A 27172-nucleotide genomic window follows, 5' to 3' on the forward strand; every position below is an offset into this window, starting at 1 on the left:
AACATTAATCATTGACAATGGCGCCTATTCAATAAAAGCTGGCATCTCCTTTCTCGATGCAGAACCAAGGTATGATTTCATACCATGTAGCTTAAATAACGTATTTTAATCCTTGTAAAGAAAAGTGCCCAACGCAGTCGTTCGAAGTAAGACAAACAAGCAAAATTACATTGGCGATCAATTTGAAGATTGTAATGATTTTTCTTCCCTTTATTATCGACTCCCTTTTGAAAAAGTAAATAAAAGAGAGAGTACATTTCGAGATATTAATAAGTATTAGGGATATTTAGTTAACTGGGAAATAGAAAAGCCTATATGGGATCGAGTATTTAAGAATGTGACAAAGATCAACCCAAAGGAAACACATTTATTGATAACAGAGCCCTGTTTTAATTTGCCAGTGATTCAGGAAAGTTATGACCAAATTATATTTGAAGAATATGAGTTTGCTTCTTGTTATAGAACAATGTCACCACAGTTGTGTTTATTTAATGAACTTGGTGGATTATTTGGCGATAAGATTGGATCAATCCCTGACTGTACTTTGATTGTTGATTCAGGATATTCATTTACCCATGTTATACCTTTTCTAAAAGGAAAACCAATAATCAAAGGAATACGAAGGATCAATGTTGGTGGCAAATTATTGACGAATCATTTAAAAGAAGTAGTTTCGTTTAGACATTATGATATGATGGAAGAAACTTATATTATAAATGATATTAAAGAAAAGTGTTGTTTTATATCCAAAGATGTCTATAAAGACTTAGACATTTGCAGGTACAAAGCTATTAAAAGTGGACTTTAGTTGATTTTGTTATATAGAAAACACTATTCAGAGAATACAATTATACAAGAGTATGTTTTACCTGACTTTCTAAATAATAACCAAGGACGTGTTCGATCAATAAGAGAAGGCGATAGAAATGAACAAGTATTATTAATGAATAATGAAAGATTCATGATACCCGAAATATTAATGCGTCCATCCGATATTGGTCTAGACCAAGCAGGGATAGCAGAAGCAATTGTGCAAGGTGTGAATGCTTGTGACTCTGGTGAATACAAAAATAGAAATAAAACAACATCTACTTACATATTATAGTCATTCATGGGTTACTCTATGCCAACATTATTTTGGTAGGAGGCAATGCAAATATTCCTGGCTATTTGGATCGCATGTAATATTCTAATGTTTGAAGCCAAAATAATGCGCTAACAGTGATTATAAAGAGAACAAGATCTTAGACAATTAGTACCAATTGAATATGACATTAGAATTGTAGTACCTTCAAAGTAAGTTATGATAATAAGGAAATAGATTTTATTAAAAGTATCCACAGTCCAGAGACATTTGCTTGGCAAGGTGGTAATAGCTTTGTTTCATTAAGTTCGAAAAGTGAACTACAAAAGAGTTTTGTAACAAGAAAAGAATACTTGGAATACGGAAGTGAAGCTTGTAAAAGAAAGTTTGGCGTTTTACAATAAGGAGATGAAGTGACAATTGATGGCTTTTTGACTGTACGACACGCACAGAAGATATACATACATTCATATATTGAAGATCAAATTAAGGCGTTTATCATAGGAATAATATCATTTAAAAATAAAGTATCTGCTATGCTTACTTATGATTTCATTATTATGTTTTAGCTTATAAAATACGGGTCGAGGAACGAATATAGAAAAAGACAAAAAGTATGAATTTTTTTCTTGGCATAGTAAAGATTAAAAAAAAAAAAAAAAAAAAAGATCTGGGGACATCAACCATGAAGGGACATGTTAACAAAATCTTGACTGTAATATCCAGATTCATTTTCAGCTAAACAATGAACAAATATACTTTTGAGATTATCTCTTTTTCTTTATTTTATATCAATAATATAGATTTAGATCAATCACTGTTATAAAAAAGAAAACGCAAGCAAAAGTATAATAAAATGACGGTCAGTTAAAAAAGAATCTATTTTTGGGACAAATAGTGAACCAAGTAAGCAATTGTGCACAAGGAAATTGAATCTTTTTGTGAACATTGAAAAAATCATTACTCAACCTTTACTTATAACTCTCTGTATTCTTTTCATCCATTTTCTTTTTCTTTTTATTTCCCTCTCAAACCCCTTGTTCCTTTAATAAAAGATTTTTTTTTATAAATGAGAAATACGGAAATATTATTTTCATTGTAATTATCTGAGATTAAAATGTAACTGCGAGCTAAAGCAAAACGTTACACGTAAATTAGGAGAAAGTATCACGAATTAAAACTACACTGTCATCCAGGCACCAAAATTAGAACACAAATAATTAAAAATGTCCTATCATTCAAACATTAAGCTCTTCTTTAAAACTCCCTCAATTTACATTTCCCTTTTAGTTTGTAATCTTTTCTTTTCTTTTTTTTTTTTTTTTTTTTTTTTTCCTTTTCTTTTTCTTCTTTTTAGTTCTCTTTATAAAGTATATTTTTCTTTATTTCTTTTTTTTTTCTCTTTTATTGAAGAAGAAAATAACTCTTGTATCAACTACACAGACATAAATAGATCAACAAAAGGAAAACTATATTTTATATATTTTTGAATAGTCGAATTCAATCATTTACAACTTTTATTGATTATCAACAATCCTTTCAAATCTCTATTTACAAACAAACAATAAAAGATAATGCGTGTCGCTTTCCTTTGTCTCGCAGCTCTCGCTCAATTCGCTCTCAACGCTGCTGCAGAACCAATTAGTATTCCTCTTTACAAACGTACTGAAGATGGTGACATCTATAAGGCTGCCGGTAAAGCCCTTGACAACGGTGTGGTATGAAAGCATTTATATGAAATAATTTAATATTTTATATTAATTATTATATATTTATATAGCTTGCTGGTAAGGTCAAGATTGGTTCCCCTGCACAAGAATTTGTCTTTGCTTTTGATACAAGTAACAATCTAAAAAAAATTTAATTTTCTTGGTTGTACTTAATTTCTTTGTTTTTTAATTAGCGACTGGTTATTCTTGGGTTCGTGGTTCCAACGTAATGTTCCAGAATCTTGAATATATTTACAATTGTTATTAATTACAATTATTTTTTTATTAGTGTAAAACCAAGAACTGTCGTGGACGCTGTACTTATTATTCTACAAAGTCTAAGGATGCTTCTTCCACTGGAAAGAAGTTCTCTGTTAATTATGGTGACTCTTGCGTTGACACCCATATTTACACTGATACCTTTGAATTTGCTGGTCTCAAAGTAACTGATTTCCCTTTTGGTGGTGCTTACAGAATGTCTGGTTTTGGCACTGGCTTTGGTATATTGTTATTATTATTTTTATTATAATTTATTCATTTTTTACTTTCTTTTAGATGGTTATCTTGGTCTTGGTCGTAGCGTTGATTTCAATGATACTAAGGTTTCCTCTTCTTCTGCTGGCAGTAAGTTCTTTGTTTAATTCAACATTTTAAAAATATTTACATTATTATTGGTAGGTTTATCTAAGCGTGATACTCTTTCTGACTCCGCCTTCGTCTCTACTGCTTTCCAACAAGGCAGTGGTATTTCCAGTTCTCAATTTGGTATGTACACCACATCCTCTAGCAGCGGTTTCGACCAATCTGGATCAACCAGTAGTAGTACCACAAGCTCTACTGTTAGCACCAATTCTACAACTGCTGGCACTACTTCTGATGCTAGTACTTCTACCACCACCACCACCACCACCAGTACTGTTGCTTCTGGTGGTTTTGGTACCTTCACCAAGCGTACTACCACTGAAAGTGATGATGAAGAAGAAGTCGCCGGCTACCTTGTTATTGGTGGTGTTGATACTAGCGTTATCGAAGGCAATGTCAGTTACATTCGTTTAGCCGATGATCCTGATGCTTCAGCTAAGAACTGGGATCTCTGTATCCGTCATGCAAGCTTTGGTTCCTTAAAATTAGAACAAAAGGAAAAGGCCGTTGCTTCTGTCAGTACTTCTACTAGTGTTATCGCCATGCCACCTAAGCAGGCTGATGAATTCCATGCCAAGTTCGGTGGCTATTACGATGAATCCACTAAAGTTTACAACATCAAATGTTCCGAAGCCAAGAAACTTCCCGCTCTTAAGATGACCCTTGAAGACCACATTGTTGAACTCCCCGCTAAATACTGGACTAGTGTTGTTGATGCTGATCGTGATTGTTGTGCTACAAAGATTACCCGTGGTTCCTCTGAGCGTGACTGGGTCCTTGGTACAAGTCTTACCAACGCCTTCTACACTACATTTAACCCTGATGACGAAACCATTGGTTTGGCTATCAAGAAGGGACACAGTAGTGATGGTCTCAGAGTTTACAAGAAATCACATTAGATACTGAATTAGCAAGAAATAAAATGCGAAAAACATTTTATTTTATATTCTTTTAAACTTCAAACCCACTCTCACTCACATTCTCTCACTCAAACGCTTTTCCTTTCTATTAAATTTTTATTATTATTAACATTAAACATAAGTTTTGTTGAATCTATCACTAAAAAAGATCCCTTTTATGCTAACTCTTGTTCAGTCTTATAAACGTGAAAAATGTCAAATGCCAGTACAATGTTGACACTAGAGGCTACTTGTATTCCTTTGAATTTTTTGTGATCGACTTTTTAAAGCTTTTTTTAAACGCTTGACCTTGAATATTTTCTCTTCAAAAATTAAAATAAAATACCTAAAAGCGTGAAGAAAATTTTTTAAAAAAAATGAAGCGGATATTAGAAAGCATACACTGTTATTCTTTGCAGTAAAATAGCTTTAACGAAATTGCAGAAAATTAGGAAAAATAAAGACAGCATTAGTAAATATTCAAGGGTAACAGCTTTAAAGAAAATAAAGCAATAATTAATGTTAATATGAAAGTGATGAGTGTATACATAGATAAATGAAATAGCAAGCACATTGTAGTCTAAGCTCTTTTATGTGCAATGAAGCAAGTACAATTCAAATGGGAGATTATGTAAGCAAACATTAATAGATCTTTTTTAACCTCTTGCAAGCAAAATTATCCTTGGTAAAATAAATTTTCCTTTCTATAACTACTTAAGTCATTGTAATCATCTTTGGGAGAGGTCGTGATTCTTTTTTTACTAAATTCTTCAAAGCAGCCCTTTATTCAAGCAATGTTACACATTCCATTGCATTACTGCCAGTATCTTGCTAGAAATAACTTTTATATGAGGAGAGATGAAATATTCAAGTATTTTTATCAATAAAGGAATGAAAGAAGGTCCCCTCACCAAAACAATATACAAAAAATTCAAATAAAAAATCATAGTATTTAAAGTATAAATCACTTCTATTGACTACAATGTAAATTCAGCAAATCATTCTACCGATAGAGTATAGATCATTCAAGTAATTGCTCTTTTAGCCGACTTTACCAACTTAATAAAACTTTATCTTATTAGTTTGATTACTAGTGTTAAGCTTTCATTATATTTGCAGCATAATTTTGGATTCAAGGTTTCTTCTAGAGAGACTAGTCTGCTGTAGGTTTAAAAAAAACAACAGCGTTATGAAGTCGATGGTACCTTTTTTTTTTTGAAGCATCAATGATTTAATTAGTGATTAATTAAGCTTCTTACAAAAACGAATACCCGCCTATAACGCAATGTTTAAGACATTACTTGCACACCATTGGCTTTTAGCATGGTAGCGTGAGATAAAAATCAAATGGGTCTATTACAATTAAATCGTATACAGTAGTTGCTCTATTTAAGGATGACCAAAATTTTTGAAGTATCCACCCTTAAATAGAACATACCCTTAAATCGAAATTCGTAGCTGTTAAAAAATTGAACACATTTAATATGTATTGTAGCTACATTATAGACATGTTTGTACAACATGTTTCCACATAGGCCACTGTCGATTGGTATAGATTTGGTAATTATGTAAGGACATTAACAAATCAAAACTTGCTTAAGTCTTGATTAAAGTTGCTGGAAGGATAATATACGAGTCGTAGACTCAAAATAATTTTGATGAGAATAAATATATGATTTAACAAAAGTTATTTTCTTTGTTTAGATTCTATCTATGAAAAAATATCTAATAATGAACGTGTACGCCTTTCTTTCTCAAAAAATTGAGCTTTTGGGTCAAAATGCTACTGGCCAGCTCAATCAAGCAGAATTAGGTGAATGGGCTATGAAGAAATTCAATTTAGATCAACAGACTGTATCAAACATTCTCAAAAATGCTAAAACGTTATATAGTAATATTAATGTTGTCAATAATGGAAAAAGTCTAACAACAACATGCTATCCTCAACTTGATGAAGTAATAAAGTTTGTTGCAGACATGAACAATAATAATCTGCCAGTCAATCGAGACTCAATCCTTCGATATGTAAGACATATTGCCTGAGTAAAGTATAGAATCCTTGAAAATGAAATTTCATTTTCTTCTGGATGACTCACCAAACTTTTTAAGTGAATTGGAGTAAAATGCAGGCCAATGCATGGTGAAAGTGCCTCAGTAGATATCACTCCTGAAAACATTCAGAACGAATTGAGGAAGATAGAAGAACTTCTTGGACTATATGATCCTATAGATATCACGAACTTTGATGAAACAGGTTTATATTACCAGCAACCACCAAGAAGAACCATATGTTCCGAGTCGCTTGATGGCCTAAAAAAAAGTAAAACTCGTCTGATAGTTGGATTGCTCTGTAACTCGGATGGGACTTACAAAGGGTAACCCATTGTTATCGGACAACACAAGAGCCCCAAATGTTTTGAAGCAAGAGCTAATTTGTTATCCATGACTGCAATTAGAAAAAAAAACATGAAATTGAATACCATTATTCTACTAATACTTGGATGACAACTGAAATTTTCACAGCATACGTGAAAAAGTTAAATGTTGCCTTTGGAAGACAGAATCGAAAAATTGCTCTTCTTTTGGATAATGCATTCGTTCATAAAATAAGAATTCCGTTCAACAATATTAAATTGATATTTCTCCTAGCAAACACGACTAGCAAGCTACAGGCTCTTGATGCAGGTAGTCTATTATCTGTTGATAAAATGCTATATAAGCTGTCTTTTTGTTTTACAGTTTTCTCATTAATATTATGTATACATAGGAATTATTGACAAATTTAAGGCACACTTCCGAGCCCAGCAGTATGACCGTGCTTTATGTCTGTATATCAGTAAAAAGTTGGACAATCCGAATGTTTATAAAATGGATCAAGCTCAGGCTATGTTTTTTCTAGCTAATACTTGGCTTAAAGTAAAACCAGAAACAATAAATAGAATGCTCCCAGATTTCCCCAGGAAATTTGACAACAAAGTTACTGTTGTTAGCCAGTTGAAATTTGAAGCAGATGAAAGCGAGATGATAGTATGTTATACAACAAGTACCACTAATAATGAAGAAACGGCAGAACGCAACATAGATGAAGCAGAAGAAAATGATAATACAGAGCAAGATGAGCAGCGTGTCGATATAGTAGAGTGTAAAAAGCGGTTGAGAGAAGCCTATGAAACTATTTTCATGTACGAAGCTCTTTTGGACGATCTTGATCGTAAATTACATCGCCGAATTCGGATGAGATTGGCTGACTCTTGTGCTGAATTAGATAAGTCAAAAGAGCAAACAGATGTTCGATCTTATTTTACAAAGTAAAAAATTTATTGTTAGAGCGCTCCAAAAAACTATCACTTATAAAAAATTTTTCTATTTAGTGGTAAAAAATATTTGCGTTGCACCCTTAAATAGAATAGTAGTATAGTGGTATTTATGCTGGGGACCTATGCCGTTCTTTAGAGATACACCCATAAATAGAAAATGCTCTTAAATAGAGCGGCTACTGTACCTTAAACGAAATACAAAATTTTATAAAGCCATGCGAATACTTCCATGTTTTACATGTGACATAAAAGTTAACGGAGGGCGAATACTCAGTACATGGAATGGGTGGCTTTAACATTAAGCCTTTAGTCACGGAGAATAAGAGACGAAAGTGAAATAATTTATTGCGAGAGATATAGTACTCCTTAAGTGTATAGCTTATTGTAAAAATTATACATTAAGTTTATATAGAAGCTGCATACCAAAAGAAATGTCTAGCATAATTTGTCTATTTAGATATCGTAATATGTAAATAATAAAAAGCGGTTTCTCTGCTAGAGCATTCATTTATTAAGTGTATTTATATGTGTCATAACCCAATTTCTATCTATTTATTTGGTTTAAAAATTTGAGCCAAGATTTGAGATTTCAGTTCTCTTTTTGAGCCTTCCTCTGGATCTTTTATTCTTAGCATCAGCACGATTTGTTGTAGCAGTATCTATGGATTTTCTTGGCATTTCGCAACTTTATTTTTCAGACATACTATACAAACTATTACTATCATCTGCTATTATCTCTTGTTATTTTTGAGTTTCGATTAAAGACAACATAACCCTATTTTCTTTTATGGTTATCCGTCAACCTTTTTTATTCGCACTGCTATACTTACTTGTTTTGTCAAATAATCCTAAAAAATCACATATCGCTTCCAAACGGAATAATATAGTATATGTATTGGATACAATGAGCATTTTTAAAGGTGAAAAAACATTTAAAAGTTTATAAAAGCCTATTACACTTGCGAGTTTGAATTGTTCGACGGCACCCAAAGTATGTTATTGGTCTAAGTTTTAAAATCTTAGAAAAATTTGATACATGAGAGATCTCTAACATAGTTCTGACTTACTTGCATTGAGTGAAGCAACAGCTTGTAATAAAAAATTTTAAAAAAAAGGACAATTTATAGCAGTAATAGATAAGTACTTTAAAAATCGAGAAAGTAAAAATTATATTAAAAGCTCTTAGTTAGCTTTAAGATATATATAAAACTCTGACATTAATATATACTGTTCCGAAAAAAGGAGATATGAGCAAGCTTATGTTTGATGACAGGAAACTTTACTGTGTATGCACTTCAACAACGTGCGATTTTGTCGGAGTATGTATTTGTCACTTGTCAATTTCCTTCCTTTCTTCTTTTTAGCCCCAACCCCCTTTTTACTTCTTTTTTCCAGAGAAAAAAAAAATATTAAATGGTAATTAAAAAAAAGGCAGTATAGTTACAGAGGCAATTTGACTTACTAAAAAGATATTTTTCGAAAGTCTTTAGCCCCTGTTGACATCTTTCAAAATCAAGCCACTGAAGAAAGAGCTGAAAATGCGCGTTTGGTAAGGAGTAAAAAAAAGTCCTATGCTCAAGCAAAAAAATAAATTAAAATTGCTTTAGTCTTCTTTCATTGGCGCTATTGCTGTAGGTGATTTGGTAAAAAGTACTCTTGGTCCTAAGGGTATGGTAAGTATAGAATCTCTTGTATGCGTACAATGTGCCGACTGAAAATCGACAATTAGGACAAGATTCTTCAATCTGCTTCAACGGGTGAAATCCTCGTAACAAATGATGGTGCCACGATTTTGAAATCAATTGCTCTTGATAATGCAGCTGCCAAAGTACTTGTAAATATTTCTAAAGTTCAAGATGACGAAGTAGGTGATGGTACAACGTCTGTTTGTGTTTTGGCAGCTGAACTTTTACGTCAAGCAGAATTCTTGGTGAACCAACATATTCACCCACAAACAATTATTGAGGGTTATCGACTTGCTTCTTCCGCTGCTTACAAAGCGCTTGAAGCAAGTGCGATTGATCACAGCCAGGATAAGGAGTTATTTCGTCAAGATTTGATCAACATCGCCAAGACAACCCTTAGTTCTAAAGTGTTATCCCAAGACAAAGAATACTTCTCCGAGCTGGCTGTCGATGCTGTTCTTCGCTTAAAAGGATCTACTAATTTGGAAAACATTCAAATCATTAAGAAACCTGGAGGAAAATTAAGAGATTCTTATTTGGATGAAGGCTTTATTCTTGATAAATCAATTGGTGTTAACTGCCCCAAACGAGTTGAAAATGCGAAGATTTTAATTGCTAATACATGTAAATAACTACACTACACGCTATAGGACTTCTTTTTTTTGACTTCTTTTTTTTGGATAGCTATGGATACTGACAAAATTAAAATTTTCGGTGCTCGTGTAAAGGTAGATGCCACAGGTAAATTGGCCGAATTAGAACGTGCAGAACGTGACAAAATGAAGGAAAAGGTCGAGAAAATCAAAGCTCACGGTATCAACTGTTTTGTAAACCGTCAGTTGATTTATAATTGGCCAGAACAACTATTTGCCGATTCAGGTATTGCTAGTATTGAGCATGCTGATTTCGAAGGTGTTGAAAGATTGGCCTTGGTGACAGGTGGTGAAATTGCCTCTACCTTTGATCATCCTGAATTAGTCAAATTGGGCCATTGTGACTTGATTGAAGAAGTTATCATTGGCGAGGATAAGTTAATCAAATTCTCTGGTGTAGCTGCTGGTGAAGCATGCACTGTTGTCTTGCGTGGTGCTACCCAACAGTTATTGGATGAAGCTGAAAGATCTCTTCACGATGCTCTCTGTGTTTTGTCACAAACAGTGAAAGAACCTAGAACAGTACTAGGTGGTGGTTGCGCCGAAATGCTGATGTCGAAGGCTGCTGATGAAGTTGCTGCTAAAACAGCTGGTAAGCGTGCCATTGCTGCAGAATCCTTTGCAAAGGCTCTTCGTCAAATGCCCACTATTTTGGCAGATAATGCAGGTTTTGACTCTTCTGAATTGGTTTCTCAATTGAGGGCTGCACATTATGATGGAAGGAACACGGCTGGCTTAGATATGATCAAGGGTGAGGTTGGTGATGTGAGAGAGTTAGGTATCACCGAGTCATTTAAACTTAAGAAGCAAGTACTTTTGTCTGCTTCCGAAGCGGCTGAAATGGTTTTACGTGTAGATAATATTATTCGTTCTGCTCCTCGTCAAAGAACTGCATAAATAAAATAATGAAGTTAGACCATGTTTTGTTATTTGTAGACTGATCTTGCTTAAATCGTATTCTACACAATCTTTGTGCTGCTGGGGACTATTCATCTCCGAATATGTTCAATGTGCGTTGCTTTTAAAAATTTTCATCCTCAATTATTACAATTATTTTTTCCCCTTTCTTAAACTGACAATTATGAGTGAACAAAAATTAACCTCTAACCCCCGTGGTATTCCAAGCTCTCCATTTGTGGTATGTGCATTCTTATTTTTTCTCCCTTTTTTTAAGCAAGTAACGACGATGCTTTATAGGAACGCGTTGAAGATTATGTGTCTCCAGAAGAACCTGTAGAAGTTGTCTTGAAGAAGTTTCAAGAAGCCATCAGGTAACAGATTCACATGCAGATAATTAAATGCAGAAGGTTTTAAAACAGACATTAGCAAATATAAGTTTATGGAAATCAATTTATTGCAACGTAGAAAAGTCTTAGAAGAAAAGATACCCGAGATTGAAAAGACAATTGCTGTGGTAGACTTATTGACAGAAAAAAAGGAAACTCAGGAGCCTTTATATACAGATTTTGAATTGAATGATACATTATATGCCAAAGCAAAAATCGAAGCTTCTGACTCTGTTTATCTTTGGTTGGGTGTAAGTATTAATATAACACGACAAAGAATGAAGAAGGAACAATGTTCTTATTAAAAGAGATAGGCTAATGTCATGCTTGAGTATACTTGCGAAGAAGCTAAGGAATTACTGACTTCAAAGCTTGAAACAGCTAAAACATCTAGAAAGAATACTTTAGAAGATCTTGAATTTTTGCGAAGTCAAATAACAACAATGGAAGTTAACACAGCTCGCGTATATAACTGGGATGTTAAGCAAAGAAGAATTCTTAGAGAACAACAACAAGCGTCTGGAGTGAAAGTTTAAGTTTCTCGTTTCGTCTGTTTTTAAGTTATTTCTTCAATGTAATCGGAAATTCAATAAAAAGTGTACACGAAAAAAAAAAGCAAATTGATGTCCTTTATTACTTTTCATTTTTATTTTTAGTCAATGAGTGTTCAACAATTTGGAAGAGCATTAGGCATTCTGGGTGCTATATTTCTTGCTCATTCCGCATATTCGACTTATGAGCGTAAAAAAATAATACTTGAAATTGTTTACATTCAACTTGAACTTAAAGTTTATAATGTAGATTTAGCATATGTGAAAGCAGTAGATGAAGCTGATACATCCGTTCCTATTGAAGTAAGTGTAACAAATGAAGACTTTCACTTTCATGCTCTTACTAACAAGATCAACAAAAAAAATAACAATAGATAGCAATAGAATGTTTAACATCCGCGTTTGTAGCGCTTTTAGGGGTTGTGCTATCAGCAGAAACATTTAGACAAATTGATATGAAATATGAAATACAAAAAATGTAAGTAGATAAAATAGAAAGCTAAAACTTCGATATAATTTTTTTTTTGTTAGGACAATTGATACAATTGATACAAAACCATCTTTTGTTACATTCAACCATCGACATATCAAAACTACTCCAAATAAATAACTTTAAAAGTTTTATTATTATTCATAACGCGTGTTAGAATCTACCAATGAATTTTGTTGAATTCTGCTGCCTTCAAAGAAATCTGTCGTGCTAGGAGAAAGAGGTTCACCCTCTTCATTAAAGAAATCGTCTAAATCTTTAAGGGCATTCATTAAGTCTTCTCCATACTGGCCAGCAGTATTCCTTGTTCCTCCAACTCCAAGCATGAGCTCATCCCTGAAAATACGCTCATTCTCTGTTGTTATGTTACTTTCTCCTCCTAAAGAGAAATCTTCCACTGAGAACTGAATGTTATGATCAATAGGTGCTTCGTTAGTAATAGAAGAGCATTCAAACACAACCGCGTGAATATTTTCTTTTGTCATTTTCGATGCTGCGGCAAAATTGTTAAATCCCCATGAAAATTCACCATCAGCGATTGTCGGCTTTTCACCTGTAACAGTAGGAATTCCAGAATTGAGGATGTCTAGAGCTCGATCGGCGTATTCTGTAGACACCAGCTGTAAAAGAGGTTCTAGTGTCACAATATCGATGCCTAGCTCACTGTTGGTTTTACTTTCTGCATTCACATAAGGCAGAAGATTGCTAATTAGCATCAACCCTTTGTCTCTATAGAAAGGAATTTTGTTTTTCACCAATAGCAGAGAAAATATCAGTGCTTGTATACTGTGGTTGATCAAGAAAACCTCTCTAATACTATCAAGTATTTGCTTTAAATAATCCTCTTGGAATTTTGATTTTTGAATAGGATATGTCATCAAGATACGCTGTGTGTCTGGAAGACCATACCCTTCGAATAGTAGCACGAGTTTCTCTGCTAGCTCTACAGCTGCAGGATCAGCAGATTTTTCATTATCTAATCCATGAAGTAAACGAGGAAGGCATCCCAGCAAAAGGTACATAAGACGGGTTTCGGATGGATCAATTAAGGGAAGATTATCCTGCAGCGAAATGGAATTCAGTACATTAAATGTCTTCTCTTCTGTAGATGAAAATTGTAGTCCTTTCAGTAAGAGAGGTTGAAGACCATCGAATTCACTTGACCAGTCTTTAGGGAAACTTTCAACCAGTTTAGAGACATTTTCATATTTCGAAAGAACAACTTCTAATAATAACAGAGCTTCACCATGTTCTGATTCATAGGGACTATAAAGACAAGCAACAGCTGCCCAAAAGAGTTGAGGAAACTGTTCTATTTGGCTTCTGTCCATAGCATTGGCCACTTCCGTTAAAGTCAAAATAATTTCTAATGCAAAGCCACGAATTTCTTCAGATTTGTCAGCGATAGTGTTTGATAGACGTGCGAGCATATCAGCCAGCATATGCTGATTGAAGGAAGGCATCAAAGCACGAAAACATTGAAAGGATCGGCAGGCAATATGTCTAACAGAGCAGCAAGTTGCCCATTTGAGCGCTGTTTCTCCCCATTTTTGACGCAAGCCATGGTCTTCATAAGAAAATACCTCCACTACTTGCTGAAGCAGCCGTTTCAATTCAACAGCACTGGTAATACGTCTATTTGTGGGTGTAATATTTTCATATGCCCACAGTCTTTTGCCTTCCTTACTGGAGAGCCATTGAATAATTTCGGATGCCCTTTTCGAAGCTTCAGAGTCTGCTGATTGCCTTACTACAATAGAATGGATCAGATTGATCAAGAAGCATCGAGACTGATCACAAATGATGCTTGTAAGGTGGTCTAGCTGTACAAAGATATTGTGCAAAAAGAGAGGCAAATGAGGTGCTAAATCAGCACCTGCCTCAATAGCCAGATCAACTAAAAAAGTCATGGCCAATTGCCCACGAGAAAACATTGGTTTTTTGGGGTAGGGTGGCAGTACCCTTTCAGTATCTGCGACAAACAATAATGGGAAGGCATGCGTGTGTCTGTTACTAACTTCTTTGACTTGAGGCACCATAGACCTTGGGGTAATTTCTGCAGTTACCTCTTCTATAATTGAATTGAAGGCATGCGTTCGACCAAGAAAGACAAACACTCTTTTAGCATGAATCAGAAACCATGGGTTTCGTTTTTCTTGTCCCATATCAAGCAAATACATAATAATAGCCCTGACATTACGGCTGTTATCAACCAATTGGCTCCACAGAGTGGCTATTTCTTTAACATAGACATCTCCAAATTTGATTGTAATGTAATACAAATTGGAAAGGACCATGTACGCTGATGCGCTTAGCTCTGCATCATCAGTACCTACAGAAAGATCTAGTTTTCGATGCCAGGGCAGCATGTATGTCAGCACTTCCCTTTGAGAGTTGGGGCTGATATGTTCGAATCTTTGAGTGATCTCAGAAAGCATGGAATAAGTTTGTTCTGGATGGTCTAGAGCTAATCGAGCTGATAAAAGTGTTTGTGTGTGCTTGTAAATAGCAGGCAAGCTACTAGTAATACCAATTTCATATTCTTTTGCACAAGAGTCTTCAAATACCCGTTCCTCAATAACACGAAGTAATTGTATGGCTGCTTTTCTGATAACTTTTTTAGCATCTCCTGTTTTGAATAATGCTAAACTCATTATTTGGTGTATATGATAAGGATAATTCTCGAATTTGGTTACAATTTCCGATAAAGCTTGAAAGTACCCTTGAGTGAATTCCAATTTAGGATTACCAGCATAGCATTGCTCAATAATATCATCTAGCAACATAGCTTGGTCTTGATTATAAATCATGACAGCTTCAAGCGCCCGCCTGAGCAAAAGTAGTTAAAAGCTTATACTTTTTAACCTGATAGTGTTTATGTACCTAGCGATTTTGTGATAGTTCGTGTTTCGGCTTTCAAAGATCGCATCGATCCATTTTAGGACGTTTAATGTGTCAAACTGTATGATTGCCTGGCGAGCTTTTTTCTGACCAAGATACGCATATAAGGGGCCTCTCTATATAAAAAATGGAATTGGATATTAGTAAACTGCGAACATATACCGTTCTTCAAAACAAGAAGTTGATGTGCTTACACAAAGCATAGCCATTGCATGTAGTGAAGCTGATTGAAGTAGTTTTCCTTCTTCCTCCATAAATTGTGTCATACTTGCTCGCTCCTTAGGCTCTTTACATTGTTCCAAAACATCTCGTATCATAGTAGCTTCACGCTGTTGCGCTGCTTTTGCAGCGACGCCATAACCACACCATTCTTCAAACATTTTATATAAGCTAAGTCGCGTTTCAAAAGACATGACGGTCGTAGGATCCTCGAGCTGCATTATATTATTGTACAATTTTTCAACCAATCCACAAAGATGGATTCTCAAACGTTGATATTCCCATCCAACTTGAGCTTCCGTGTCAGCCAAAAAGGATTTGGTTTCTTTAATGCAACTTGTGAGCACGTTTGTCAAGTTTTTGTCAGATACAATTTCATAATCGGATAAGCTATCAGCCGTAAGATCAAGTACATTCATCACAGAAATTCTTAATCTGTCGTTCTTTTTACTTCGTTTATTTTGGTAAGGTTTTTGATTGTTTCTTTGTTTACCATCTTCTAAGATGATTCGGACGTATCCTTCAAGTTCAGCTATAAGAGTCTTGTATACATTTTTGTTGATATGACCGAGAGCTTCCATCACACTTTCTCTTATCTGACGATGCTCGAAGGTCAAGAATGGCAAAATCAAACGGAAAAGATCGCGAGGATTTGATATTTTTTCAATATTTGAAGAGCCCTTGCGTCCAACGCTGGACCATATAGGTGCAGATACAGCGGTTTCTTCTACGTGTGTAGCAGTGATACATGCAAATATTAAGTAACTACGCCATTGCTCAACCATTTCAAGGCTTGCTGTCTTTTGGTTAGAATTGCTGCTTTTTGACATGCTCAAGGTGCCTGTAGCACTTGCTTTCATCGTTTCCATCCAAGCCAAAACTGAGGGGTGAATTTGCAAGATTCGGGAGCATATTCCCATTCTGCATTGCGCTGTTGTTTGAGGATAATACAAAAAGCATTTTTTAAGGATTTCTGGGAAGCAAATATTCCATAAGGATATATCAACAGCCTGGCCGCTTTCTGCAATCTGCATAATGATGTGACTTGTGTTTTTTCTCTGATAATATGAGATTCTGCCACGAGCTTCTGTTGAAAGCTTGCTTCCAAATAACACTCCACTGTCTTTCTCCAATTGAAGTATTTCCTGATCCATGAAGTCTAGCATTTTGTAAATACTTTCCGTATTTGTATGTGTTTCATCGTCTCCTTCAACAACAGTATTGCTATTTTCATCATTGCTCAGAATATTTCTCAGATTTTCGGTAATAGCTGCTGTTACTTTCAACACCTGGATGGCTAATTGACGGATGCAGGTTGACTGGTTGCATAAAAATAACAATCCGTTTGCTTCTATTTCTTGTACCATGTCCAATATTTCCCCAAAGTTTGCATTCAGATATTCTCCTCTATCAAAATCTCCATCTTTATCAACAAAATTTAAATTTAATTGATCTGCCCAAATAGATAGTAGATCAACATAGAGCTTGATAATACCACCATTTTCGTTGGTATTTGTCCCAGATATTGGTCCAGCAGCAAGGGAATGAATAATTTCTGAATACTTGTCTTCAATTTTGCATACAAACCGCGAAAAGACAACGGCAACTGTTTGGCTGTCTACTTGAGTAGCTATACGTATCAATGCTTTAGAAGCAGATTTGATGACTTCGGGATCGGTGTGTACCACATATCTTGCAAGAATTTCAACTAATCTAGGCAAAGCTATGCCGGCCGGCATAAGACGAGGCATGCAGTCAATGATAGATTTTATAACATCAAAATACGGCTGCTTATCTTTAGTGTACGATACAAGAAAGCTAGGATATTGATGATGTATCTGTGGCCCACTTTCGGATGGACCACCACTATTGGTAAAAATTGGAACTGAATAATTTGTTGTAAGTGAGGTCGCTACATTATTAGGGCTCGAGAATGGACGAAGAATGATATTTTTTTCATCCAAAACCAATAATTTTCCAAACGTCTGATCTAAGCTTGTCAATGTTTTTGATATCGTTTCTTCTATTTTTCCTATCACTTCAGACTTTACAGCTCGGATAGGACTTAGAAGGACATCAGCAGAGCATGATATTGAAATACCACATGCTACCATATCAACACCTGAAGGAAACGGAGGACGTTGCACGTTGTTTTCTAAATCTGAAAGCATCAACCTAAAAGCATTAAGAGCGATAATCATCCGTTCAGGATTGATTGTTTCCCATGTATGAGAATTGCCAGTTGTTGAAGGCGTATCTGTGTTAAGTAAATAATATAATATTTTCTTGGTGCCGGAGTCAACATCTCGCATCAATGAAAAATATGTAATTAATACAAAGTGATCTAGAGGAGTGTCTGACGGGTATACAGCGCGTCGAAAAGGAGGAAATAGTGTTTTGATGATAGTATCTAATTTTTTATAGGCGATTGAAGTGCTTTCAGTACATCTAAACAAGTATGTCCATATCAGTCTTGAGATACATCCCAGAACTAGTAATTTAGTATGCTTATCCTGCTGTTATATATTGGCTTATATCAATTATTTCTGTTTAACTTGTTCTATTACGCTCTTACCTTATTGAGCTTTTGATAACAACTTTCTAGAACCGCTAACCAATTTGTGGCAAAAAAGTCCTTGCGACTAACGCAGAGTAACGTAGTGATTAAGGGGTATCCGGCCTAGCACAAATTTCAATTATAGTTAATACAGATCGAACATAATTTCCCAAAAAAAAAAAAAAAAAAAAAAAAACTCACAGAGGTATTTTTTGGTTTAAGCGTCATTTTTAAGGCACGAGGGTACATTAAATCTATGGCTTTTGCCCATGATGGAAAATTCACTTCAGCGACAGCAACCTAAAAATATTTTTAAGCATTGTATAAATCGACTTTGTAATAATGCTATGTATAGTAATACCTCTGCTACTGGCAATAGTAGCTGGATAAATAAAGCTGCATAAGCATGTTTGACTTTAGCGCCATGAGCATCTTTAAAAAAGCCTGCACAACTGCATAAAAAATCAGCAGTTTCTTCTAAAGCATCAACAGGATAAAGCTAACACAATAGTTTTAGTTAATTTTGTTGCTATGCTTTTCTTTTGATTCTAACTTTAATTTTTAGGTATCGCATTCCTTTTATTAACATTTCCATATGACTCTGTCTTTCCTTCATTATTGTCTGATTGTTATATTTTTCTAATTCAGCGATAAACCGGTCACTGACAGAAGCAAATCTTATGTTTGACAGTTCGCCGATTAATTCAGCGAATAAGTCCATACTGGCGGTTCTATTTTTCGACCTTTTGATGGCCTCTCTATCAATAAATTATTAATAACACTACAGCGCTTTCTATTACTTTCTATCAAAACTATTAAAACTTACGGATCAGCTTTTTTTAGCTGATTAAATACTATTTCCTCTAAATTTTCTCCTAAATCATCAGGTAAAGAGCCAGGAACAAGCTTCTTAATGATCTCGATCAAAGCACGACACAGTATAAAGACTGACGCAAGCTTCATATATGATTGGTTAAAATAGGTTGACGGTTGTTCTACATCTCTTCTTCTAAACTTACAGACTGCCTTTCTTTTAAAACAGAATGGATCTGACGAGTTCGCGATAAAGGTGCGCTATCACTAAAAGTCCTAATCGTAAGCATTTCTCCTTTTTTTCTATTTGATTTCTATATGAGGCATATGTGCTTTACCTAACTCGTTTAATAACTGAAGGATCTAAAGGTTCTACCTTTGCTTTCCTCCATCGCATGACTGCATCTATAACTGCACTTTGTTGTGTTGCTGCCAATGAAGATAGTGAGTATATTACTTTGTCAAAACTCTCATCGACTCCTCGACCAAGCAGCTTTCGAAGATCAATGTCACTATCCTAAAAAATAGAATTATATGAAGATGAGTAAATTCAAAATTTAAACTGTACCACTCCCAAATTCAATATAAGTGACATCTTTGTGTCTGCTGCATTTTCGAATTGACTGAATATAACATTCAATGAATAATCAGCGCTTGAGATTGAAGTAGAATTATGTTCAGCTAGAGATGATGTTGAGTTCTTAGTAACAATGTTTTGATTATTCATGTGTTCATTATTAAAGTTCATTGTAAAATGTTGGTCGTTTTATTATCTAATAAGAGTTAATTGCAGATATTTTCAGTCGAATTGTCTCTGCTAAGACTGAATCAAGTTCATCAATTGTCGAGAAAGCTGGCACTTGTAGAGTTTGCAACTTTGGGTGTATGTACTGGTGGATTGTGCGCTGTTTAAAAAATCATTTGCCAATCAAATTTTATTAAAAGCATTGCTTTACCCTAAAGCCTGACGTTAGTGTACTTTTCTAAAATCTGCATTGAGTTTGCTTCTTTATCTTTTTTTCCTATAAAAATAACCTTTACATGTTTGAGTAGATGCTATAGATTCTTATTCTCTGCGAAAATTGTCTTGTCGCTATACGCTGAGAAAGTCAATATGAACAATCTAAATATAATATGTTGTTTTTTCCTGGATTATTATGCATGATGTAAGATTAATGTGCTCACAAGTACTGGTATTTGATATGTAAGCATTTATCTTTGTTAGAAGAAAGGAATATCCATTGTGATGATAGTTAGACTACGAGATAGTAAAGATTCAATGTATCTTAGCTTTACTAATTATATTGGGCTGTTCAAAATCTTCTACCTTGTGGATTTTGATTAAGATCGATTGATTTATTCACTCTGTTTTTCGAAATATACTGTTTGGTTATCTTTTTAATAGCTTATGCTTTTTATTTTTTTGCACTGCTCAATTTGTATAGTTTGTCTGTATTATTTTTTTCTTTGCCATCTTCAAAAAGATTGAAAACATTTAATAAAAGGGTACATCTATCATATATTGTTTGTACTTGACTTTTTTACATAATATCTTTTTCGACATGCATATTTACTAGTGCTCATGTTAAATAGTTTGTAACTACTGAATGGAAGGACAGAAAAAGATACTAAAATAAATAATTTTTGGGATAATAATATGTAGAACGGATCTAATGTCATAAAAGGAAACAACTTTAATCAGATATTACTGAACCTGCTTAATCAAACTCTTACCTTAATATTGCACATCAAAAATATTTGAGCATCACAGAAATCTCATTAATTCCTTTATAAACTAGTATTCATCATTGCCTCAACATGGCTGTTAGAGGGAAGAGACAGAGCATTATACAACTACCCTTTGAGAGCCAAATTGGATTATAGTCAAAACCATAGCATTTCAAATCTCATACTAGTCATCGACTGACAAGTTTCTATGTTGTTTTTTAACTCTTAATTGCTTGTAAAGCTGGCAGCTATCTTAAATCGCTATCAAATGCAATCATGTGCACTATGATTCTTCTTATATTGCTTTGGATGTGGAAGCATGAGCTGACCTTTGGGCTTCACATTTGAGTACACTTTAGTTAGAATGATATTTTGTTGGCTTTAATAGTACTTTTTGTTAATGTAAATCCTGGATTTTTTTAATAAAATTATTTTTTTTAATCTTAAGTTTTCTATTATTTTTGTATTTTTTTAAGAAGTAAAAAACAAAATGAAACTAATAATTGTAGTAAGTGAAGATAAAAAGAAACAAGAAAGCACCAAAATGATAATTACTTTGATGTACTTTTTATTTTTATTTTTATTTTTTTTGTATGAGGATTTTATTCTACTGCCGCCTCTAGATGAGCACGTTTACAAGATAGTGAAAATTATCACAATAAAATAACTATTAATATAATAAAATGTAATATTTCTACAGTTTTTAACGGTGTGAGTTTTCATTGTGTATCCGTCTAAGTAGTGCTATGACTCTTGCTGCTGCTTCATTTGGCCAGAAAGGTGTGTCTTCAAAAATATTTCCAGTGTAGCCTCCATAAGCTCAAGACTCCACAAGCAATTACGTGAAAGGTGTCAAGTTCCCAATGGGATAGTGTCTTGGCTGTTGTTTGATATGGTTGATTTATTTGATCAAAAGATAATATCGACGGTTGTTCAAGAAATCGTTGTGCCAATGTGTCCCATGTAGGCCGTTTAGCTGGGCAGGACCACAAAAAGTGTTCATCTGTTTCGATTGCGCCACACATCATGCATCCTTCATCGGTGATATATCTGGGTATGATTTTATGCAGACAAGAGCGTGTAGGAGGTTTTGAATGATAGAGACGCCATAGAATAGTACGTGCTGGATGGGGAATTGAGGCGTGCCAAAATGTGTGATTTATCCAAGAATAAAAAGGAACAAGAGAGGACGAGACTCGATAAAGAGATTGTTTTATTTAATAAGAAAATTGTACTCTATTTATACTTTTCATACACGGATAATATTTCATGTCATGGATTAATAATTAATGAGTATGATATAGCTGATGACAAATAGATAAGGGTTACGTGTTCTTCTATTATTATATTTGTCATTGAATACTCGTATATGATTGACTGCGGCTGACTGTGATTTAGTTCCTGGATTTAATATAGTTTAACCGTGCAATTACGCAGCATCTTATCCTTAATGAAGATTATCCGAATTAACCTGTAGCTTGTCTATTGGATATATTTTACATGTAGCTTATTAATACTGTTTTCATATCGAGTTATGAATGATGGATACATCAATGTGTTCCAGGAAGCTTTGTTGTAGAGCAGTAACTGATTGTAGTTGACATTAATAAATGTAAGTCTTAATACAAGATCATAATTAAAATAAAATAAATTCAAGTTTATTTAAATGAGATCATACAATCAATTCCAATTGAACATGTTCTTTTAGAATATGTATTGTATTCATGAGAGTTCTTTGATAAGAAGTGTCAACTAAAATAACAAAATTCAATCCAATGTCAGGAATATTGCTAATCTTTCACATAATTGAAATAACGCGTAAAATAACGTTATTCAAATCAGTGAGGAATTCCCAGAATAAAAGATAATCTATGACAGACATACAAAAGAACAAATGAAAAGTTTTCATAATCATAACTAGAGATACCACTTGCTAAAGTACCTGAATATTAGAAGAACGATAACAATAGAAGATATCAAGCCACTCACTCAATAAAATATAAATACCTGCCTTCAATTAGAATAATTTTTACTTTAACTTAAACTGAAATAAAGACTGTTATGTTCTGGCAAGGTAATTATCAAAATAGCAATAAAACCAAAAGAATACTTTTTGAGACTGAACTTTATTTAAGACAATCTTAATTGTTAAAAAGAAAACACTACAAAGTCTACTATTTATATTCTTCTATCAATTGGCGGGTAAATGAGTAGTTATGAGCGTAGATCCAATCATTGACACGTTTGATTGAATAGTGATCACTGAATCGATTATGAAAATTTTTAATTCGTTGTTTTTATAGATCTTATTGTTCTTTAACTGATCTGGGAGAGTTGTCCCGTCTTCATTGAGAGGAAAGATATATTTATATGAAATGCCTCCAGTCAGATCAAAGTTGACTAGGTACCTGATCCATTATTATTCATTTACAGAAATGATGAATAATAAAGATCATGACTTATTTATTATTCATGTTTACTTTATAGAATGAATCTAATAGTGATAGTTTTACTAATAAAGAAGAAGAATATATTCTATTTAATAAAGATTTAAATGGTTATCTTTTATCAATTTTAATATACTTCTTTTAGCTGTGATTATTCAATGTCCGTTATGATCAGACTCTGTTCTACAACAAAGATCAGTCTCAAAAATTACTCAAACTGTTTATTTTTGTTTCTACCTTTTTTCTGAATTACTATTACCATTATACAACAGAGATAGTTACGACCGATATGATTTGACATGTATAAGAAAAAATTTATAAACTGATGTAAATAATCAACTGTTGAGATGAAAGTGAAACTTGGTTGCTCAGGGCAGTTGGTAATTATCAGGATCTATTCTTATTCAAACTCATTTGTAAAGATTTAGCTTAGAACGATAAGACTGTTATCTTATTGACATGTCAAAACATGACAACAATTCTCCCAGATCAATAAAAGAACAATAAGATCTATAAAAACAACGAATTAAAAATTTTCATAATCGATTCAGTGATCACTATTCAATCAAGCATGTCGATTATTGGATCTACGCTCACAACTACTCATTCACCCGCCAACTTATAGAAGAATATAAATAGTAGATTTTGTAATGATTTCTTTTTAACAATTAAGATTGTCTTTAACAAAATTCAGTCTCAAAAAGTATTCTTTAGGTTTTACTGCTACCTTTAAATTGCTTTACCAGAACACAACACACTTAACCAATGTAGCATTTTAGTGGTTCGAAGCTCTTTGCTCCTGAATACTATTGTGGCCGCTTCATACGTATCATTGTTCGGTGAAGAATCATCAAATGCATCGACAGTTGTGTATAGGTTTTAAATACGGGCAGTATCCGGTCCGCTATCACACCGTAACCACCCTTGACGGTGAGCCAAATAATTTTTTCGTCTTTGAAGGCCCGTAGCTCGTCCGGTAGTACAGTGACACCTTCAAAAATACCACCATTGAAAGCGGAACAATTATTTACATCGTTTGAGATAACGGATGACTGTGTGTAACAAACAACGGACACGCAATCGCTCTTTTTTAGTCCGCCAAAGGTGGTTTTTTTCTGTTGTGATGCGATTTACGAACTGAGTGTAAGTGTGACGGCCATAAAAGTTACACCATTCGATCCGGAAAATTCGGGCGCACTGATTGCTATATTTGGATCTCACGTAGGACAAGTACCCGGCCCGGAATCTCCTTGCATCGTATCTTTTCCTTCAGCCAGGTTGTCAAAGGGCTTGCCTTTGGTGCGGTACTGAGTCCAAAATTTAAATCCTGGGTCAGGTCAAGATGAGGAGCAGTAATGTTGGAGGTCGAGGTAACATCACTGTCCTTGTTTAATTTTAGAGAACCAATTGTTTTGCGAGACATGTCAACAGGAACAAATGGTGGAGTGCGATCAGCAATTGTACGTTTGCTAGGGATGCTGATGGGCACAGTTTTGGGTAATGTGCTTCGCAAAGAGCTGATCAGAGGCTGTCTTGTAATTTCGAGATCTCGGGATTTCGAAATGGTGGTTTTATCCGAGGAAATCTTGGTACTTTTGGGATCTGAAGGTATTGTTGTAATGCTTGTAGATGGATTCACTTTGCTAATGACGGATTCGTGTAGGATTGCTATGGGTTTATGTACTTGCTTAAGGGCGGGTGAACGTCACTGCACATAATTGTTATCTATGGAGTATGATAGCTGTCAGGTATACTTTAGTTAGTCGGGATTTATAATGAATTATGCATAATTATTGCGGTATGTCCAGTTGAGCTCGTTTACGTTGAATGTTAACTATTGTACCTCGATAACCAAGTATTACTGTTTGACAACGTGCCGCTTCATTCTTTTTTTAACAACGAAGTACAAGCAAACGTCTTTCTATTGGGCCTTACATGCTTGTGTTTCTCTTTAATACAACTTCTTTATTGGCTTGTTACTTTTCGAAATACTTCCTTATTCGTCCATTACTCTTTAGCAATGCTTCCTTATTGGCTTATTGTGGCTATATTTAGCTTTGGATGATTTACATTAGGAAATACAATAGGCTTAAAATACGGTATTATTGGTTAAAAATGTAGTTTTATTCATTTATTTTGGGGCTTTTATTGCCATATTGATTATATATTATTGGTTCATTCCAGTATTACAAAGGGGTAGGGGAAGGAAGGAAAACGAGAAGGGGATCCATGGAAGCGATGAAATAAAACAATTTATTTAAAAAAAAATTGTGGAAAATGCACTTACCTTTACCATAGAAGCAGCAAACAAAAGAGCGTAGTAAATAAAGCCCATAAATAAAAGCGAGCCAGTAGTAACGAGGATCCAAAGCAGTAAGAGATTGGAGACAGCAGGAAACAACAGAAGCCAAAGCGTCTAAAGTTGTATAAAATAAAATATTAATAAAAGTAAACCATGATGTACTCAATTTCTTTACCTTAAAGCTCTTTTGTTAACAAAACAGGATGCCAAGACATTCATAAAGGTTCAGCCACGAACTAAAGAAATCTAAATTTTACTTTTAATAAAGATTATTGAAAGCTATGAATGTATTTACCTTTTGAAAAGATATATAAATAACCAAAGGAACTACAGCAGCCATGAGTACATGTATGGGTATCTACTACAGCACATTAGAACCAAAGTTTTCTTTTTCTTTTTCTTTTTTTTTTTTTTTACTTACCTTGGGATAACCGGAGCGATGTTGAAAAAGGAAATTGCTGAAGAAAAAGAAAAAAAAAAAGGAAATCTTTTAAATATTTTTTTTTGGTATAGTTAGACTGAGTTTCATTCTAAACGCGATAGTATTTAAGGAAGATTCAATTTTGATGCCAAGCTCATTTATCTTTATTTCAAAGTACTTTTACAACACTATGTCTGATCGTGTTATTCAATTCAACCCTGCTCCTGCCAATACTCGTGGTTCTAACTCTGTTGGGCAACCAATCGCTGTTCCTTCACGTGTTGTTGTTCCTGAGCTTGCTTCAAGCGATACCATTCCCGATAGCTTTGCCTATCCTAGGCCTGGTTTTCCTCCTATGACCCATGTCCAGAAGCGAATGCGCCAAGCCGAAGACATGGAGACTGATGAAGCATCTCTTTCTTTTTCTATTTATATGGAGATAAGAAAAGAAAACTATGATTTGAAGGAGATGCTTCGAAAAGAGCAAGAGGAAAAGCTGGCCTTGCAAATGGCATACAGAAAGCTCAAAGAAGCATACGATGAGCTTGAAGCAGAATCAGGCAAAGGCGCAAAGCCAATTGCTACTGCTGTAAAAGTAAGAACATTAAAATTCAATATTAAACAAATGTACTAATCAATTTTCTCTGAAATATAGGATGCTGTGAGAAATCACTACAACAACCTGCCGCCATCGTCTCAATACGTTCTTGAAAAGCCTCTAAAGTCTACTGAAAATCAAAAAGTATTCAAATTATTGCAAGATTATGTGAATAGTCATTATTCATATAGAAATACAAACAACCGCGATTTACGCAAGTACCTCGAGCGCCAGTATTATACAAAGAAGGCCGGGATATCCACTGGTGAAGAGGTACAGTAGGTGTGTTAACTCGTAAGAATAAAAAGACTTTTAAAATTCAACGAGACTGAAAAAAAATTATATATTTTTATTTAATATTGTAATATCTGGTATTTATATTCTTTTCATGGAGGCTTAATTAATTATAACTGAAGATCTATCGTGAATAAACTTTAATGTAAAGATCTGTTCCAGGTTATGCAAGTGGGCTGTTTTATAATTATTTCTTAAGTAGATTTGTTTTTATGTCGCATTGCATCCGGAGTTATATTAAAAACTTGCATTGAGTTAAAGGAGTGGAATTAGTTATGACCGAATAATAGAGAAAAGACTGTAATAAATCTTTGTAAAGCATTCACTACTCTGATTTCTTATAAATTGAATATGAATCATGTTTAAAGTATGTTGGGATACGACAGTAGGTCACAAAACTGCTGCAAGGAATCCATTTTTCTTGGTTTTTGTAGCGCACATCCTGTTACAATGGCACAAACTGCCTCTGTTCCCACATAGTAAATCTTCTACATGTCTTGAAAAATCCGAAAGAGTTTAAGCCCTATTGGATAAGTATTGAAGGAAGTAAGGAGCGCGCAATTTGAAAATTTGAAA

The 27172-nt window shown here is 34.3% G+C and overlaps 11 protein-coding genes across 11 annotated transcripts; 7 read left to right on the forward strand and 4 right to left on the reverse strand.

The window, feature by feature from the left end:
* Positions 1-979: 979 nt before the first annotated feature.
* Positions 980-1185, forward strand: RO3G_03087 (uncharacterized protein; the record flags this gene model as incomplete). The annotated part of the gene is made up of 2 exons (XM_067657678.1): positions 980-1058; positions 1106-1185. 2 exons carry the CDS (start codon positions 980-982, stop codon positions 1183-1185), a joined length of 159 nt encoding a protein of 52 aa, XP_067513779.1.
* Positions 1186-2658: 1473 nt separating this feature from the next.
* Positions 2659-4334, forward strand: RO3G_03088 (uncharacterized protein; the record flags this gene model as incomplete). Its single annotated transcript, XM_067657679.1, has 6 exons — positions 2659-2802; positions 2865-2925; positions 2988-3019; positions 3083-3293; positions 3349-3417; positions 3472-4334. The coding sequence occupies 6 exons, from the start codon at positions 2659-2661 to the stop codon at positions 4332-4334; spliced, it is 1380 nt and encodes a 459-aa protein (XP_067513780.1).
* A 1731-nt stretch (positions 4335-6065) lies between these two features.
* On the forward strand, positions 6066-6648 carry RO3G_03089 (uncharacterized protein; the record flags this gene model as incomplete). Its single annotated transcript, XM_067657680.1, has 2 exons — positions 6066-6359; positions 6565-6648. 2 exons carry the CDS (start codon positions 6066-6068, stop codon positions 6646-6648), a joined length of 378 nt encoding a protein of 125 aa, XP_067513781.1.
* Positions 6649-7274: 626 nt separating this feature from the next.
* On the forward strand, positions 7275-7739 carry RO3G_03090 (uncharacterized protein; the record flags this gene model as incomplete). The annotated part of the gene is made up of 2 exons (XM_067657681.1): positions 7275-7642; positions 7706-7739. The coding sequence occupies 2 exons, from the start codon at positions 7275-7277 to the stop codon at positions 7737-7739; spliced, it is 402 nt and encodes a 133-aa protein (XP_067513782.1).
* Positions 7740-8212: 473 nt separating this feature from the next.
* On the reverse strand, positions 8213-8563 carry RO3G_03091 (uncharacterized protein; the record flags this gene model as incomplete). Its single annotated transcript, XM_067657682.1, has 2 exons — positions 8213-8310; positions 8482-8563. 2 exons carry the CDS (start codon positions 8561-8563, stop codon positions 8213-8215), a joined length of 180 nt encoding a protein of 59 aa, XP_067513783.1.
* Positions 8564-9064: 501 nt separating this feature from the next.
* Positions 9065-10886, forward strand: RO3G_03092 (T-complex protein 1 subunit beta; the record flags this gene model as incomplete). Its single annotated transcript, XM_067657683.1, has 5 exons — positions 9065-9067; positions 9135-9200; positions 9259-9324; positions 9381-9960; positions 10021-10886. 5 exons carry the CDS (start codon positions 9065-9067, stop codon positions 10884-10886), a joined length of 1581 nt encoding a protein of 526 aa, XP_067513784.1.
* A 184-nt stretch (positions 10887-11070) lies between these two features.
* Positions 11071-12366, forward strand: RO3G_03093 (uncharacterized protein; the record flags this gene model as incomplete). Its single annotated transcript, XM_067657684.1, has 7 exons — positions 11071-11127; positions 11187-11260; positions 11355-11526; positions 11590-11799; positions 11932-12016; positions 12077-12129; positions 12358-12366. 7 exons carry the CDS (start codon positions 11071-11073, stop codon positions 12364-12366), a joined length of 660 nt encoding a protein of 219 aa, XP_067513785.1.
* An 87-nt stretch (positions 12367-12453) lies between these two features.
* On the reverse strand, positions 12454-17187 carry RO3G_03094 (uncharacterized protein; the record flags this gene model as incomplete). Its single annotated transcript, XM_067657685.1, has 3 exons — positions 12454-15145; positions 15200-15333; positions 15412-17187. 3 exons carry the CDS (start codon positions 17185-17187, stop codon positions 12454-12456), a joined length of 4602 nt encoding a protein of 1533 aa, XP_067513786.1.
* A 4135-nt stretch (positions 17188-21322) lies between these two features.
* RO3G_03095 (uncharacterized protein) lies at positions 21323-21805 on the reverse strand (the record flags this gene model as incomplete). The annotated part of the gene is made up of 2 exons (XM_067657686.1): positions 21323-21657; positions 21781-21805. 2 exons carry the CDS (start codon positions 21803-21805, stop codon positions 21323-21325), a joined length of 360 nt encoding a protein of 119 aa, XP_067513787.1.
* Positions 21806-23787: 1982 nt separating this feature from the next.
* On the reverse strand, positions 23788-24697 carry RO3G_03096 (uncharacterized protein; the record flags this gene model as incomplete). The annotated part of the gene is made up of 3 exons (XM_067657687.1): positions 23788-24033; positions 24216-24624; positions 24666-24697. 3 exons carry the CDS (start codon positions 24695-24697, stop codon positions 23788-23790), a joined length of 687 nt encoding a protein of 228 aa, XP_067513788.1.
* Positions 24698-25894: 1197 nt separating this feature from the next.
* On the forward strand, positions 25895-26584 carry RO3G_03097 (uncharacterized protein; the record flags this gene model as incomplete). The annotated part of the gene is made up of 2 exons (XM_067657688.1): positions 25895-26299; positions 26360-26584. The coding sequence occupies 2 exons, from the start codon at positions 25895-25897 to the stop codon at positions 26582-26584; spliced, it is 630 nt and encodes a 209-aa protein (XP_067513789.1).
* Positions 26585-27172: the final 588 nt, after the last annotated feature.

This window comes from Rhizopus delemar, genomic scaffold (genome assembly GCF_000149305.1).
Source record: "Rhizopus delemar RA 99-880 supercont3.2 genomic scaffold, whole genome shotgun sequence".
NCBI classification, from domain to species: domain Eukaryota; kingdom Fungi; phylum Mucoromycota; class Mucoromycetes; order Mucorales; family Rhizopodaceae; genus Rhizopus; species Rhizopus delemar.